The 18,655-nt window shown below is 41.1% G+C and overlaps 1 protein-coding gene across 2 annotated transcripts in view; it reads left to right on the top strand.

Annotated features, from left to right (window-relative positions):
• CARMIL1 (capping protein regulator and myosin 1 linker 1) overlaps nucleotides 1-18,655 on the top strand; it is a 405,018-nt gene that overhangs the window by 199,403 nt on the left and 186,960 nt on the right. For both annotated transcript variants that reach the window (XM_077492299.1, XM_077492300.1), the window contains exons 6-8: nucleotides 13,807-13,904; nucleotides 14,064-14,134; nucleotides 14,798-14,871. In XM_077492299.1, the coding sequence (XP_077348425.1) occupies nucleotides 13,807-13,904; nucleotides 14,064-14,134; nucleotides 14,798-14,871 (243 nt within the window). The remainder of the gene's footprint in view (nucleotides 1-13,806; nucleotides 13,905-14,063; nucleotides 14,135-14,797; nucleotides 14,872-18,655) is intronic.

Genomic DNA, 18,655 nt, shown 5'->3' on the forward strand with positions numbered 1-18,655 from the left:
GGCACAAAACCCCCACAAATGACCCCATTTTAGAAAGTAGACACCCCAAGCTATTTGCTGAGAGGCATGTTGAGTCCATGGAATATTTTATATTTTGCCACAAGTTGCGGGAAAATTACAAACTTTTTTTTTTTTTTTTTTTTTTTCACAAAGTTGTCACTAAATGATATATTGCTCACGCATGCCATGGGCATATGTGAAATGACACCCCAAAATAAATTCTGCTGCTTCTCCTGAGTATGGGGATACCACATATGTGGGACTTTTTGGGAGCCTAGCCGCGTACGGGGCCCCGAAAACCAAGCACCGCCTTCAGGCTTTCTAAGGGCGTTACAGTTTTGAAGGCCATAAAATGCCAAGATGGCACAAACCCCCCCCAAATGACCCCATTTTGGAAAGTAGACACCCCTAAATTTAGGGGTACACTAGTGAGACTAGGTAATAAATGGCGGGTGCCCTGAAACTATAAAAAAATAACTAACCAACCAGCGTCACCTGTAACAGTTATATGGTGATCACTGGTGAAAGGGTTAACTAGGGGGCAATTAGGGGGCTTTATGCGGTAGTATATGGGGGTCCCTGGCGCTATAAAAAGCTGCAGCGAACCTAAATACCTACCTGCCTAACTAGCGTCACCTGTGACACTAATACAGCGATCAGAAAAACGATCGCTTATTAGGCTGGGTTCACACTGGAGCGATGCGGGAACGCCACGAATGCGCGGCGGGTTCCCGCATCGCATGCCTCCCGGCGGCAGTTCACACTGCCCTATGCGAACTGCTGGGAGTGTCAGTGAAATGTTACTGACACCCCCAGATCAGTTCGCATATCGCAGTGCGATCTGCAAACTCGGATCGCATGGTGTGAACACCCATGCGATCCGATTCTGCTGCGGGCCAAAAAAAGGGTCCCGTGCGAATTTGCGGCGGGTGCGGCGAATGGCTGAACTCGAATCGCACAGAGATCGGATGTGATTTGCACTGCAGTGCGGTGCGAATCACATCCGTTCTCATAAACCGCTGCAATGTGAACCCAGCCTTAGTGACACTGGCGACGGGGGGTGATCACGGGGTTAAACCTTTATTGGGGGGGTTAGGGGGGTACCTTAGAACTAAAGGGGGCTAACCCTAACTGCCCTAACAGTTATTAGTCACAAATGACACCCGCCGGGTGATCAGGGGGTTAAACCTTTATTAGGTAATAAATGGCGGGTGCCCTGAAACTATAAAAAAATAACTAACCAACCAGTGTCACCTGTAACAGTTATATGGTGATCACTGGTGAAAGGGTTAACTAGGGGGCAATCAGGGGGCTTTATGCGGTAGTATATGGGGGTCCCTGGCGCTATAAAAAGCTGCGGCGAACCTAAATACCTACCTGCCTAACTAGCGTCACCTGTGACACTAATACGGCGATCAGAAAAATGATCGCTTATTAGGCTGGGTTCACACTGGAGCGATGCGGAAACGCCGCGAATCCGCGGCGGGTTCCCGCATCGCATGCCTCCCGGCGGCAGTTCACACTGCCCTATGCGAACTGCTGGGAGTGTCAGTGAAATGTTACTGACACCCCCAGATCAGTTCGCATATCGCAGTGCGATCTGCAAACTCGGATCGCATGGTGTGAACACCCATGCGATCCGATTCTGCTGCGGGCCAAAAAAAGGGTCCCGTGCGAATTTGCGGCGGGTGCGGCGGGTGTGGCGGGTGCGGCGGGTGCGGCGAATGGCTGAACTCGAATCGCACAGAGATCGGATGTGATTTGCACTGCAGTGCGGTGCGAATCACATTCGTTCTCATAAACCGCTGCAATGTGAACCCAGCCTTAGTGACACTGGCGACGGGGGGTGATCACGGGGTTAAACCTTTATTGGGGGGGTTAGGGGGGTACATTAGAACTAAAGGGGGCTAACTCTAACTGCCCTAACAGTTATTACAGTCACAAATGACACCAATGCAAAAAAAAAAAAAAAAAAAAAATAAATGACATTGGTGTCACTGTGACTGGGGGGCAGGGGTAATTGGGGGGGTGATCGGGGGGTAAAGGGGGGGTGTGAGTGTGCCTGGCATGTTCTACTGTGTGTGTGAGTGTTGGTGCAACTTACTGATCCGCTCTCCTCCGTGTCGGAACGAAAAATACCGACACGGAGGAGAGAATACATCACTTCCTCTCCTGTGTTTACATTACAGGAGAGGAAGTGATGTCACCGGGGATTTCTATTCGTCGGGAGCGATCGCGAGGGGGTGGCCATGAATGAATGGCCGTCCCCTCGTCCGGGATCGCTCCCGCACGAATACCGACCGCCGCAGGCACCGGGCGGGGGCCCGATCGGGCCCCCGACCCGCGGGAGGCAAGGGACGTACATGTATGTCCTTATGCCTGCCCGTGCCATTGTACCGACGTACATCGGCGTGCGGCGGTCGGCAACTGGTTAATGCATATGTATATGGGATGTATGTTTAAAGGGAAACCTATAATGGTTTTTGGTAATATTTAATTTTTTTTTTTTTTTTTTTTTGTAATTTTATATTTAGTTTTTATACAAAAGAAAGATTACACAGCCATAGTACGGCCATGTTCAGATAGCAAATCCTAACAATGGATCACTCCAAGTAATACAATAAACACAGTTTCTTATATACAGTGGGGAAAATAATTATTACACAGATTTTGTAATTTTGCTCACTTACAAAGAAATAGAGAGTCTATAATTGTAATCATAGGTGTACTTTAAATGATAGAGACAGACCAAACCAAAAAACTAGAGAAAATATAAATGTTATTCCTCAGTGTGGCAAAGTGGGCCTGTACCTTTAGCAGAGAAATGGCCCCAAAACCTATTGTTTCCACTTCTGTGCTTGACTGTAGGGATGGTGTGATTAGGGTCACAGTCAGCATTTTTCTTCCTCCAATAACAGCGAGTTGAGTTAATGCCAAATAACTCAATTTTGGTCTCATCTGACCATAGAACTTTCTCCAAATCCTTCTCTGAATCAATTAGCTGTTCATTGGCAAACTTCAGATGGGCTGGTGCATGTGCCTTCTTTAGGAGAAGGTTCCTTATGGGCGTGGCACGATTCCAATCCGTGGCAGCATATTGCATTACCAATGGCTTGTTTGGGGACTGTGGTTCCAACTACCTTGAGATCCATTCATTAGCTCCTCCCATGTAGTTCTGGGCTGATCCCCTCACTTTTCTCATGACCATCCTTACCCCATGAGCTCCAGACTGAGGGTGATTCATGGTTACTTTGTATTACTTTCACTTGCGAATAATCGCAACAGTTGTCGCCTTCTCATCAAGCTGCTTGCTGGTGGTCTTGTAGCCTATTCCAGCCTTGTGCAGGTCTACAATCTTGTCCCTGATGTGCTTTGACAGCTCTTTAGTCTTGCCCATGATGGTGATGGTGGAAGAAAGAGATTCTGTGAACACCTTCTTAAATTGACAGTCTATGGGAGCCAGAATTATTGTTGGTTGGTATGGGATCAAATATTTCTTTTACTCACTGAACTGCGACTCAATTTATAACATTTGTATCATGTGTGTTTTTCTGGATTTTGGTTGATATTCTGCCTCTATCATTTAAAATACGCCTATGATAAAAAATTAGAGACCCCTCAATTCATTGTAAGTGGGCAAACATACAAAATTTGCAGGGGATCAAATAATTATTTAATTATTTTCTCCACTGTATGTATAAATGTGTGTGTGTGTGTGTGTTATTTATATATATATATATATATATATATATATATATATATATATATATATATATATATATATATATATATATTATTATAAAATATACACACAAACTGTGTCTCACAAAAGTGAGTTCCCACTCACATTTTTCTAAATATTTTATTATATCTTTTCATATGACAACACTGAAGAAATTACACTTTGCTACAATGTAAAGTAGTGAGTGTACAGCTTGTATAACCGTGTACATTTTCTGTCCCCTCAAAATAACTCAACACACAGCCATTAATGTCTAAACCGCTGGCAAAAAAAGTACACCCTTAAGTGAAAATGTCCTAATTGGGCCTAAAGTGTCAATATTTTGTGTGACCATCATTATTTTCCAGCACTGCCTTAACCCTCTTGGGCATGGAGTTCACCAGAGATTCACAGGTTGCTACTGGAGTCCTTTTCCACTCCTCTATGACATCATGAAGCTTGTGGATGTTGGGGGCCTTGCGCTCCTCGACCTTCTGTTTTGAGGATTCCCCACAGATTCTCAATAGGGTTTAGGCTTGGAGACATGCTTGGCCAGTCCATCGCCTTTACTCTCAGCTTCTTTAGCAAGGCAGTGGTCATCATGGAGGTGTGTTTGGGGTCATTTTGGAATGCGGCCCAGTCTCCGAGGGGAGGAGGAATCATGCTCTGCTTCAGTATGTCACAGTAGATCTTGGCATTCATGGTTCCCTCAATGAACTGTAGCTCCCCAGTGCCGGCAGCACTCATGCAGTCCCAGACCATGACACTCCCACCACCATGCTTAACTGTAGGCAAGACACACTTGTCTTTGTACTCCTCGTCTGGTTGCCGCCATACACGCTTGACATCTTCTGAACCAAATAATTTTATCTTGGTCTCATCAGACCACAGGATATGGTTCCAGTAATCCATGTCCTTTGTCTGCTTGTCTTCAGAAAACTGTTTGCGGGCTTTCTTGTGCATCATCTTTAGAAGAGGCTTCCTTCTGGGACAACAGACCAATTTGATGCAGTGTGCGGTGTATGGCCTGAGCACTGACAGGCTGACCCACCCCCCCACCCCTTCAACCTCTGCAGCAATGCTGGCAGCACTCGTACATCTGTTTCCCTAAAGACGACCTCTGGATATGACGCTGAGCACGTGCGCTCAACTTCTTTTGTCGAGGCCTGTTCTGAGTGGAACCTATCCTGTTAAACCGCTGTATGATCTTGTCCACCATGCTGCAGTTTCAGGGTCTTTGCAATCTTCTTATAACCTAGGCCATCTTTATGCTTTTTTTCAGATCCTCAGAGTTCTTTTAGTAGCGCTAACAAACGGTTACCAATATGGTAAAACAGTGAAAAATAAGTATATTGGAAAATTGCCACATAGATTAGTGAATCTAAGGAAAAAATTTGAGAAATACAATAACATTAGTGCCAACAAGGTGTATGAACAACGTTGTGACAAAAAATCATATATTTAAAGCAATTAAATTGTCTTAAAATATAAAAAGTCCAAATATTGCAGTCCCTCCACAACGATCTCCCAAATAGATAGATCAAAAATTCATAGAGGAAAAACCAGACTATTTGGAAAAGTGTATACAGCATATGCGGTGATAATCGGTGACAAATCCACCACCAGTGTAATCACCATATAGATTGAAGGCTTACCAGCTGGCAAGCCATTAAGGCTTTTGACTTAAACCCAGTCGTGACCTTTAAATTAGAAGATATAGCGGGTGTCTCCTGCTCTGGGGTCCTCTTTCAAGGGCAGAATAGATATCACCAGAACTTCTCACTTCACCAAAGGTAAACTGATTCAGTTTGCTCTCCAGAGCACAGAAAAACTCCCCAGTGGCTGTCACCGGTAACCCAAAAGAGAGACTCACCATGGAATAATACTGTCTAAACATTTATTGGAAATTTAAAAAAGAATTGCACTTACAGATTAAAAGCTACAAATAAACAAAATAGCCATCCTGCTAAGTGTGGTTTCCCGTCCAAGAAACCAGGTATGTGGAGACGGAGACCAGAGCAGGAGACGCCTGCTATAGCTTCTAATTTAAAGGCCCCGACCGGGTTTAGGTCAAAAGCCTTAATGGCTTCCCAGCTGGTAAGCCTTCAATCTATATGGTGATTACGCTGGTGGTGGATTTGTTGATTCTCACTGCATATGCTGTACACACTATTCCAAATAGTCTGGTTTTTCCTCTATGAATTTTTGATCTATCTATTTGGGAGATCGTTGCGGAGGGGCTGCAATATTTGGACTTTTTAGATTTAAAAAAAATTGAATTGCTTTAAATATATGATTTTTTTGTTTTTTGTCACACCGTTGTTCATACACCTTGATGGCACTAATTTAGTACCGTTGACCTTACAGGCACTAATGTTATTGTATCTCACATTTTTTCCTTGGATTCACTAGTCTATTTGGCAATTTTTCAATACACGTATTTTTCACTGTTACCTATCATATTGGTAACCGTTTGTTAGCGCTGCTACAATTTTTCTAGCTGTTTGTGTGTATGTCGCCTCTAGCTGCTGTTTGGTTTTGTTTTTTGTTAATATTTTTTTGTTTTGTTTTTTATAGTTTAGCGCGGTATTTTTCCTTTTTCATATATTCTTTCTTGAGGTGGCATGTTGAATTTCCAGTGACCAGTATGAGAAAGTGAGAGTGATCACATCAAATTTAAAACGCCTGCTTCCCATTAACACCTGAGACCTTGTAACACTTACGAGTCACATGACACCGGGGAGGGAAAATGGCTAATTTGGCCCAATTTGGACATTTTCGTTTAGGGGTGTGCTCACTTTTGTTGCCAGTGGTTTAGATATTAATGGCTGTGTGAGTTATTTTGAGGGGACAGCAAATTTACACTGTTATACAAACTATACACCCACTGTCACATGAAAAGATATAATAAAATATTTACAAAAATGTGAGGGGTGTACTCACTTTTGTGGGATTGTGTGCGTGTATGTGTGTGCATGTGTGTATGTATGTGCATGCATACATACATACCCGGTAAAATAAGTATTGAACACGTCACCATTTTTCTAGGTAAATATACTTCTAAAGGTGCTAAGAACATTAACTTTTCACCACATGCGGGAACAACCCATGCAGTCCATACATACAAAAGTTAACAAAACAAATAAGTTCAGAAATTAAGTTATGTGTAATAAAATGGAATGACACAGGGAAAAATTATTAAACACGCTAACTGAAATGTTATTAATTCCTTTGCTGGTAATGACAGCTCCAAGATGCCTCCTGTATGGAAGAACTAGTCACATGCATTACTCAGGTGTGATTTTTGACCCATCCTTTCACACAAAATCTTCAAATCTTGAAGGTTCCGTGGGCCTCTTCTATGAACTCTGATCTTTAGTTCTTTCCGTAGATTTTCTATTCCAGTCAGGTGATTGACTGGGCCATTCTAGCAGCTTTTATTTTCTTTGTTTGAAAATCCAGAGAGTGTCCTTGGATTTGTGTTTGGGATCATTGTCTTGCTGAAATGTCCACCCTTGCTTTCATCTTCATCATCCTGGTAGATGGCAGCAGATTCTTGTCAAGAATGTAATTTTTCCATTCATCCTTCAGTGGTATGAAGTCTGCCAGTACTATATTCTGAAAAAACAGCCCCATACCATGATATTCCCACCTCCAAATCTCACTGTTGGTATGGTGTTTTTAGAGTGATGTGCAGTGCCATTTGATCCAAACATGGTTCGTATTATGGCATTCAAAGAGTTAAATTCTGGTCTCATTTGACCAGACTATATTCTCCCAGTATTTCAAAGGGTTGTCTAAATGTTGTGTAGCAAACTTTAAGCGTGCTTAAACATGCTTTTTCTTTAGCAGTGTGTGGTGAGCGTGCATACAGCCCATGGTGGTTGAGTGCATTACTTATTGTTTTCTTTGAAACAATTGTACCTCCCAAATCTAGGTCTTTCTCAAGCTTTTCACAAGTGGTCCTTGACTCTTAGACAACTACTCTTCTAATTCTTTTCACTCCTCCTTTTGCGAGGAGCACCTGGTTGTAGTCGGTTTATGGTGAAATTGTGTTCTTTCCACTTCCAGATTATGGTCTCAACGTTGCTCGCTGGAACATTCAGAAGTTTAGAAATCCTTCTGTAACCAATGCCATCAGAATGTTTTGCAAAAATAAGTTTGCAAAGTTCTTAGGAAAGCTCTTTGCTTTTACCCATCATAAAATGTTTTGTGTCTGACACCTTGGTAATGAGACACCTTTTTATAGGCCATCAATTGAGACTGAACCAGCTGATATTAATTTGCACTGACAAAGGACAGGATTGCTTTATAATTACTGATAGATTTCAGCTGGTGTCTTGGCTTTCCATCCTTTTTTGCACTTCCATTTATTCATGTGTTCAATACTTTTTCCCTGTGCCATTTTTGTTTTATTACACATAACTTAATTTTCTAACCTATTTGTTTTGGTTTCTTTGCATGGGTTGTTACTGACATGTAGTGAACATTTTTTGTCAATGGCACCTTTTAGAAATATATTTTACCTAGAAAAATGGTGATGTGTTCAATACTTATTTTACCCGCTGTGTGTGTGATTAGCTCAGCAGGGAGCACTGTATGTAAATAACAGTTCTTGGTGAAACGCACAGGAGCAAAAACAGGACCTGCCACAGAGGCTGTGTCTTACCAAACGTGGGCTTTATTTCCACACGGAGGTATTCAAGAGCTCCCTATCTGACAATTACAAAAACTGGTTCCAGGGTGAAGCAAATTCCATGAACAGATGGGGAGTTTATATAGCACCCAAAACTAGCAGCCCTGCTTTAGCTGGGCTACCTAATCAGCCAGAAAAAAGAGCCTCTGCTCTTTTACTTTATCAAAACATACCTGTACATTCATACCTGGGGATACAAACAGAAGTTTTTTATTGGCTTTTAATCAAGAAAACATCTGTTGTGAACAAATGGTGTACAGAAAAATGCAGCTCAACAGACATGGTGTGAAAAAGCCCCAAGTCTCCATTCACATTTTGCGTGAATTTTCAAGTTGCCGTTTTTCAAGTGATTCTGCATGTTGCTTATAGGCAGCCCTTTCACTTGAATGGACTGCCCTATGCACGTTTGTTACAGCAAAGAAGCAAATTATGGCCCTAAGTCGGGCACTTTCTTACATGTGCGATTTGCCATGCGACAATTGTAGCAAAATTACACAGCATCAGGGTGCCATTAAGGATGAATGGCACCCCATTGCACATTTTGCCACAATTTTAGCATGCGCTTCCTATTTACCCAAGTGTGAAGGGGCCTTGGGGTCAAAAGGTATTAATATTAGTATATATTGGTATTTTCTTATGTGGTTCATTGTCGAATAGCTCACTTTTAGAATAAACTTTCAATGCAGCTTTTACATTGACCACTTTACCTGTAGTCTTTCGTCGGTAATAACCATGCCTGTGCAGGCTGGGGCCAAAGATGGGCTCTCTTGTAAGGGTTGAGGCTGAGCAGACTGCGAGCCTCACCCCTCCATTTTGGAAACATGTTGTCACTGAGTGGATTCATAACCCAGTTGCTCAAGTTCTGTTGCTATACTTGCTACTTGCTACTGCCTACCTTAAACAACAACATGCAACATTACTTCAAAGTCACTTTTCTTTGTCTGGATACTTTAGCTGTGTCTGCCTTTTTTACTTTGTAATTTTATGGCAAGCGTATGCAAATGACTTTGCCTTAAACTGCTTCTGACTACTGCTTCACAATCTAATTTACATAAATTTTCCTTACACTGTATGGAAGATGTTTTCCAACTCTTGTCTTTAGGACAAATTAGGGACCATCTTTTTTTTTTTTTTTTCTCATTTCACATTATACGATTAGGTGGCCTTGCAACTAAAATTCAGTGTAACAAAAGTAAGACAAATAATACACACATACTACTCAGTTGTCCCGTGCAAGACTGACCAGGGAGAGGAAGCAGTGAGCATCAAAGTTGGTTATCTGCCCTGTGTTGCCATGCAAGGGAGAAGGACTGCCTGTTGCACCAATGTGTCCATTGTATTGGGTCAACAAATGAGGTTATGCAGTAGCCAGGGTGTTACCAAGGATGATGGTGGGTAATTCAGAGAGAGGAAGTAGGGTAGATGGGCAGAGATGTCCTCAAGGACACCAGTCCAGGGGGATGATGAATCACCTCCTCAGAGAAACTGAAGAATAATATAAATATAAATATAAATATAAAAATTTAATTATTATATTTAAAAATTAAAACGTGAAAAATAGTTTTGCGGGGATAGGAGGATTCCAACTACACCTCACTTTTGTCCACAGAATCTAGGTGAGTGAGTCCAGTGGGAGATGCCAGCTGGAGAGGCAGAGTCAGATTACTGAAACCAGGATCAGTAATGGCAAAGAGGTTAAAAGCACTGAAAATAAAAAAAAGTTTATGGACAGAGGTGAGCTTGTTACAGACAGTGAGCATTCCCGAGTGCGTGAATAGGGGGGCTGATTCTTGGTAGCAGGGGAATAGAAACTAGACTGCATGGATGATGCTGCTGCCAGAAGTGTGCTGATTGTGGAATTGAAAGTTTGGTAGTAAAGGGCCAGGTTTAGGAAGATTATGCACAGAAGTCGGGAGAAGCAGGAGGGTGAGTGAAGCAAGATCAAGGGTAGATTTATGAGAGCACTGTCCTTGAGTTTGTCAGCATATGGGTTTAATATTCGCACTAGGTGTTGAGTCTACTAATAGGAAGAGGGCATGAGTGAGGGTCATATAAAGTCATTGATAAACTAAGTAGACATCATGGAAATTGTTGACTTTTACAACATAATTAAACAGACAAATATAGATTTCTAAATCTTCCAATGTGCCACGTTAAAACACCCAAATGCAAAAAAAAAAAATACATTAAACATATTTGGTAAAGATGTTTTTGGGGAAATTTACACCATTAGAATCTGAATTACTTTAAATGTGGATGTTTCCTAAATTAAATCACCTAATCACATTAGGTGATTTAATTTACAGAAGTTTTGTTATAACTTTGAGTGCTGCTGCTTTTCTTTGTAGTTTATTGGTGAGTGTGAAGATGATTGATTAATTCATTTCTTAATATAAATCTTTATTCAAATAGTTCCTACAGATAAAGGTGATATACCTGAATGGTAACGCAATAAAAATGTGCCTTTTTAATTATTTAGTTGTCATGTATGTACTGTGGAAAAAGGAAGTACAAACTTGGCATCAGAAGATCGTATTGCCCCATAGCAGAAATTACTTCCTCTGGGCATTTTGTATAACTGCCCACGAGTCTGTGACATCAACTTTGGGAAATTTTTGACCACTTTTCCATGCAAAATTCCTTAAGTTGTAAGTTGATTGTGAGTTTTCTTTCATTAACTGCTCATTTCAAAATCCCTCTACAAAGTTTCAATGGGAATCAAATCCGGGTTTGACTAGGGTAGTCCACACTGTGTGTCTTCTGGTCTGTTTTAGGTCCAAATTCAGCCAAAAATTCTGACTCAAATCAGACCTGAAGTGGTGAACAAGGATGCATCGGACCCCTGCTGTGAGCCACTTCGTGAAGCAGTGTTAACCCAGCCCTAGGTTTTTCTTCCGAAATATTGTCTTTGGTTTGCAGCAACTAAAATGCTCCATCTTTTGATTGATCAGTCTTAACTATACTGTTGCAAAAAGCCTGGCCTTTGCACATACGTTCAATGGCAAACTAATCTTGTTCTAATTGCTTTTTGGGTAGCAAAGGATTTTTCTTAACACACTTGAGTGTAGATGCATGCACTTTGACCTCAACTATTGCTGAACACCATGCAATTACATTTTTTTTGGAGACTTCTTTTATGGTTAGCGCGTGAAGTAAATTTGCTGGACTGGCCATTCCTGGGCAAATTAGCTGTTGCTTGAAACCTACCAATGCCATAAGATATTTTCTTTGCAGTGGAATGATTGATTTCAAATCATTTGGTGATGATTTTTAGATCCTCCTCCAGACTCCACAACTTTTTTTTTGATTAATGTTAGAGAGTTCTAATGATCTTGGCATGCTTGACACCACACATGTCAATAGCAAAGAGAACAATGGACCCTAGATGTCTGATATTTAATTGAGGCTCCACCTGCATAATCCCTAAGGAGGGTCTAACAATTGCTGCACATAATCTGGGACACTGGATTCTAATTTCATAGCTTTGAAATGGTGCTTGCGTTTCCATTTGGCAAATCTGCATTTTTATTAATTTATAATAATAAATACACCATGCAATTGCATGCATAAATTATTCAAGTATTGAACCTTTATCTTTAGTTATTATTTGAATCAAGGTCTAATGTTTGCCTAAAGGAGCACATAGAACATCTTGATCCCCCTATCTACACAATGTGGATGAGGGATCCACCCTGCTAAACCTTTGTATTCTCACAGAGGGGAGACTTCACCCACCATCAGAAAGCACTGATCAGCGCTGCCAGCTAGAGCCCACAGCATTGACTGGGGAAACCAAACAAAGTCATGGTCCAGAAGTTGATCGGGAGACAGACTTCTGTGCAACCAAAGGGCCCATACACGAATCGAAATTTGGCTGGTCCTTTTATGAGCTGGTCTAATTTTGATCCTTGTAAGGCCGCGTACACACGGGCGGACTGTCTGACGGACTTGGTCCGCTGAAACGTGTTTCAGCGGACAGTCCGCTCGTGTGTGGGCTTCAGCGGACTTTTTCAGCAGACAGTCTGGCGGACTAAGTCTTTCGGAATTTCCGTAATATTGTCCGTCCAACTTTGGTTTCAGCGGACAGTCCGCTCGTGTGTAGGCAAGTTGGACGGACTAAGTATGGCGCATGCTCAGAAAGGATTTACACGGCCTAAGGTTGCATTGCAGTGTATTGGACGTCGTATTTCTAGTCCCGTCGTACGTGCTGTACACGTCATCGCGCAAGCTTTCAGCGGACTGTCTGTTCGTCGTGTGTGGTCAAGTCCGTTCATTCAAAAGTAGGACGGACTGTCTGTCGGATTGTCTGACGGACTTAGTTGGCCAGACAGTCCGCCCGTGTGTACGCGGCCTAAGGCCAGCTTTAGTTGAATTGCCATGATGAACTGCATTACACTTATGCGCAAATTACACTTTTCCAGAAATTCTGCTGACCCCCTGACAGAGTGATTTCCCTTAATTGTTCTTAATTTATAGAGGGTGAAGATGGGGTTGAATTTTTCAATGAATCAGTTAAGGACTGCGAATATACATGGCAGGATATGTCATTTTTATGGCCACTTACCAGTAACAATTCATCTACTGTATAACAAAAAAATCTGAGATTGAAGTGGCTCTTCATTTAACTAGAACTCCATTTCTACTATGCTCTATATTGCCCTCTCACTTATTCGCTCACTGTGTCTCCTTTATTTTCTCTTTTACTATCTGCCCTAGAATTCCTCACAATCTTTCCACTCTTACGTTTTTTAAATAAATTTACATCGTTTTATTGTATTTTCTTGTATCATGACCTGTGATGGTTACACTTGTTGAAGCGCTGATGGTAGTTAGGCTGAACTCCAGACAAGCATTTTGCAAAGCCACTTTATGATCAAGGCATCCCTGGCATTAAGCTTAGTAATCCTCGTCCCCTTTTACTGAAGTGTCATAGCGAGGTCAAAAACTCCCCAGCCTATGGTTTGGAAATTCAAGGAGCAGTAGCACAGTGATAAGGTTGCCTCTTTCTACTCCTGCTTTGCTCTGTCTGCTCTCCCGGCATGTTTCCTGTAAACATGTGCACTGCGGCAGGATTGAAATGGCTTCTAGTGCTCACCCAGTCTGAGTGCTGATGTATAGGGGATTGCAATAGCTTTATAACAAGTTGAAATCAAAAACGTGCATTACTTGCATTTAAAGAATGTTACCCTAACATTTCATATTCCGGATATGTCTTTTGTACCACATATGTGTGTGTGAAAAGTATCCTGTTCTGTATGCATTGTATGGTTAATTCATTGGCGCCTGAAGTTCAACTTTGTTTCAGAGTTCATATATTTTGCTTATGGGTCAGCAGTACACTGTGATATTCTGAAATGTAATTAGTGTATTTCTGTTATTATTTATTCAGAAAAATTATGAAGAAAGTTACCATGGAACCACCAGACAGACTGGCAAATCTGCAAGCTCTGTGGGATAGCCAGACAGTGACAGAAGTCGGCCCATGTGGTATGCAACAAACAAAGCAACTACTGAACAAATTAATTGTCAACAAAGATTTAAAATGCAAGAGAGACAAACAGTAACACATAGCTGCAAGTCAGGCAGCACTATGAAGAACCTTAGCAGCGATATGTATTAATATATCTCATTTATATTTTTCACTAGGTGGTTTTTCACAAATGTATGCTTGCGTCTGTGACTGGCTTGGTATGCCCTACAGAGAAGAAGTACAGTGGGTACGTGCCTGATTGTACTTGTCAAAGCCAGTTCAGTAAAATTGTTGTAACTTCAGACTTTTTCTAGTAGTTGTAAATGCTAGTATTTTTTTGTATCTTTGTACATAGCAGCTGTTCTATTTAATGTCATAATTGCTGTACCTGTGTGCTGCAGTTGCCCCTGAAAAGTAATGTCACTTGTTTTTCACAGAGACCCTCCCTGTCACATTGATTATGCCTGTCTGTACTGCACTGAACATGTGGTAAAAAAGCATACCTATGGTGACAGAGCGAGTATATCCTTTTATTCTAGGGTGAGGATATCCAGGTGTCACATTGATACGTGTGTGCTATAATAATTATAAATCGGTGCTATTGAAAGCATACTCTGATCGATGTCCTGGTTTTCCCCATCTATCCCTCCTAGCCAGTGAATTCATGTAGTTGCTGTTTTCTTCTTCCATTACTGTCGTCTTCTGTCACGGATTCTCAAGGAACGGCACACTGTTGAAATATTGGCAAACACATAAGTGATAAACTATAGACACAGCATGTATATTTTTCAGTTACATGAACCTGTTAAGATAATAAGTGCACTTGATAGAGCTTTTTAAAAATCATTCTTAATGTGTCTTTTAAATCAGTGCAGCAATGAAAATACAATTTTTCCATTCTTTTGCACAGGATGTTGATACTATATACTTAACGCAAGATACAAGGGAGCTGAACCTGCAAGATTTTAGTCACCTGGATCATAGGTAATGAGATTGCTTTATGTATGTTCTACAAATATTGTTGTAATGCATCTAATATTGTGTTTTCATATTTGGCCTGTATGCAGGGGTACGACTGCAGATCAGGAGCCCAATAGCAAGATTTTTTTATGGGGCGACCTCTCTAGTTGGCACCTAGGGCCAACTGTGACAATTCCATAAGTGATCCAGACATTATGTCTAAAGCAAGAATAGGAATCGGGAGAGTTTCAGCATTGTTAGTACGTTACTAGGGGTCAGTACCGTGAACAGAAGTTGCAAGGAAAGAGAAGGACAGTGATGTTTTAAATCCACTGAATACATTACATGTGAATCAAAGTTCAGTGCCTTGCTTTTTTTTTTTTTTTTTATTAAAACAACCACAGCCTGAGTAGAATGCCTGTACCCTGCCAGCAACTGCATTGTTGTATCCATGGTCCAATTGAGGAGGCCTGGCATGTCCCCTGCTGAGTCAGACCTATATAATAGTTTTGCAATCTGCAAGGTTTACGCAACATGCTTGCTATTGTGAGAAAGCTCACTGCTGCTCTCCTCAAAAGCCTTGTCACTGTACAGCTTGATTCTCCTCAATCTCACAATGGCTCTTTGGGTACAAAGAAACCTGAAAAAACCTCAAAGAAATTCCTGATAGAATGTGTAATCTATGACAAGTGGATTACTCCAGAATTATTATTATACACGGTTTATATAGCGCCAACAGTTTACGCAGCACTTTACAATGTATAGGGGGGGGGGGGGGGGCAACAAAATTACAGTACAGTTCAATACAAAAGGTACAGGCAGGCCCAGAATGGATCTTTACTCCTCTCAATATCGTTGCTGAACTTGATCCAGTGGAAAAAAGGTCCCTAAACAGTAATCTATTCATGGAATTGATTCTGCTGTCTGTCTTAAACATCTCACTATACCTATTGATGGTTCTTCCTTCAAACAAAAAGAAGTTTGAGATGCTCCTAAAGGCTGCAACCAGCTCTCACTTCAGTATGTCAGACTTCAAGTAAAGGAACAACCAACCCAACCCTTTATTCCAGGATTGTGCTTTAACAGATCAGCTACAGCAATTACTTTCTGCTTTGCTTTTTTCTGTGGATACCCTAGATAGAACATGTTATAAGACAAAGTTCCACAATGGCTCTAATCTTCATTTATGGGCAGAATCTTCTGGCTAAAAGCCTGACCATTTAAGCCACTTGTAAATTACACCTCACATGTATGCTTTTGCAGTAAGATCTCTAGCACTTGGCCAATTCATAAAAGATGTCACAGTCACTTAAAAAAAGGCTGTAACTTAAGAAAGCTTTCAGAAATAGAAGTGTTTAATAGTTTATTTTTATCAATGAACAAAATGGTAAGTAAATGAACAGAAGAGCAATCCAAATCAAAGCAATATTTGGTGTGACCACCCTTTTGCCTTCAAAACTGCATCAATTCTTCTAGGTAAACTTGCACATAGTTTTTGAATGAACTCAGCAGGTAAGTTGTTCCAAACATCTTGGAGAACTAACCACTGGTCTTCTGTGGATGTAGGCTCCCTCAAATCCTTCTGTCTCCATGTGATCCCGGACAGACTCTATAATGTTGAGATCATGGCTCTCTGGGGGCCAAACCATCACTTTCACGATTCCTTGTTGTTCTATACACGTGGTGCGCCACGATTGGCGAGTGTGTAGGGGATGGTTGGCTGTAGCATCCTGGAGGTACATACAGAGCTCTAAATTAGTGGTGATTATATGCAATGTTGCCCAGCAGGTGATTTGTAATTGGACTCAGACATTTTATGGTGGCAGCCTAAGGTAACCCTGGAGGAGCTGCAGAGTTCCACAGCAGAGACTGGCGTATCTGTACATAGGGTGACAATAAGCCATATGCTCCATAGAGTTGGACTTTATGGCAGAGTGGCCAGAAGAAAGCCATTACTTTCAGCAAAAAACAGAATGGCCCGATTTGAGTTTGTGAAAAGGCATGTGGGAGACTCCCAAAATGTATGGAGGAAGATGCTCTGGTCTGATGAGACTAAAATTGAACTTTTTGGCCATCAAATGAAACCGCTATGTCTGGCGCAAAACCAACACATCCTATCTCTCAAAGAACACCATCCCCATAGTGGAACATGGTGGTGGCAGCATCATGCTGTGGGGATGTTTTTCAGCAGTCTGGACTGGGAAACTGGTCAGAGTCGAGGGAAAGATGGATGGTGCTAAATATAGGGATATTCTTGAGCAAAACCTGCACCACTCTGATTTGAGGCTAGGACGGAGGTTCACCTTCCAGCAGGACAATGACCCCTAACACAATGCTAAAGCAACACTTGAGTGGTTTAAGGGGAAACATGTAAATGTGTTGGAATGGCCTAGTCAAAGCCCAGAACACAATCCAGTAGAAAATATGGTCAGACTTAAATATTGCTATTCACGAGCGCAAACCATCCAACTTGAAGGAGCTGGAGCAGTTTTGCAAGGAGGAAACGGCAAAAATGAAATAAGAGTATCCCCGCGCTATCATATATAAAATCTAACTACCAATTAAGAGTGGGTTGCAGCAAAACACCGACAGAGGTATAGACCGTACCACTGAAAAGCATAAAAAAATCAAATAAATGGTGCTGCGCTCCCTTAAAAAAATGAAATTTAGTAAATAAATTAATCTAAAGTGTCTAGTGCTAACAATTAATTATACATATAGCAACCAGTGAATTCTAACCCAGCAATCGTGATCAGTGATTAAAGTGTCTTGTGCTGAAACACAATAAACGTATAATATATGTGCAATATTAAAATATCTAGTAATACATAAATTCAAAATCGCATGAACCAGTGGAGGTATATAATGCAGGCAAACCAATACCTCACAAAACGTAGATCTCAAGCAATCCAAACGGTGTACCCCATAATTCCAAATTAAGGGCCTCATCCCCACATCAGTATGTTATGATGGCAGGATCTCACAAAAAAGGAAAGGGAAGGCTCCAATAGTGAAGTACATATATACTCTTTAATTCTTAAAATCAGCAAAGTGGAGAGGTACTCACAAACGGTAAGTCAATAATTCGCAAAATACACACAGCCGTGCGTTCCGTTCGTGTCTCGGACGTGACTTCCGGTATCCAAAATTCCTCCTATTCCGACGCGCATCGTCATGTGTCACATGACTTCATCAGGGAATGTGTGTATTTTGCGAATTATTGACTTACTGTTTGTGAGTACCTCTCCACTTTGCTGATTTGGGGGAGGGTGTGAACAGTTATGCACATTGACTTTTTCTGTTATTTTGTCCTATTTGTCATTTGCTTCACAATAAAAAAGAAATCTTCAAAGTTGTGGGCATGTTCTTTAAACTAAATGATGCAAATCCTCAAACAATGTTAATTCCAGGTTGTGAGGCAACAAAACATGAAAATGGCAAAGAGGGAATACTTTTGCAAGACATCGTATATAAAAAAAAGTGTATTTATTTGTGTATATAGGTACAGTGTAAGGTTCCTTGCACACTAGCATTTTTCATAAGCTAAAAAAAGCTGTTAGGAGCATTTTAGTAGCATTTAGAAACAGCTATGAGCACTCATCTTTTTTTTTACATTTTTTTTTCTGCTGGAAAAACACTCCTAAAAACTCTATAAAAACAACTTTTTTTTTTTTTTTTTTAGCACCTGTTCACATCTGAGCATTTTTGTCACATGAAGCAAAAGTCCTGAAAAATAAGCTAAGCTCAAAAAAGAACATGAGCTTCTTTGGGGCAGATTACAGGCGTTTTTCTGCCTTTTACATTGGTG

Source organism: Lithobates pipiens, unplaced genomic scaffold, assembly GCF_037356315.1.
Source record: "Lithobates pipiens isolate NorthernLeopardFrog02 unplaced genomic scaffold, aLitPip1_a1.2 Scaffold_19, whole genome shotgun sequence".
In the NCBI taxonomy this organism is placed as follows: domain Eukaryota; kingdom Metazoa; phylum Chordata; class Amphibia; order Anura; family Ranidae; genus Lithobates; species Lithobates pipiens.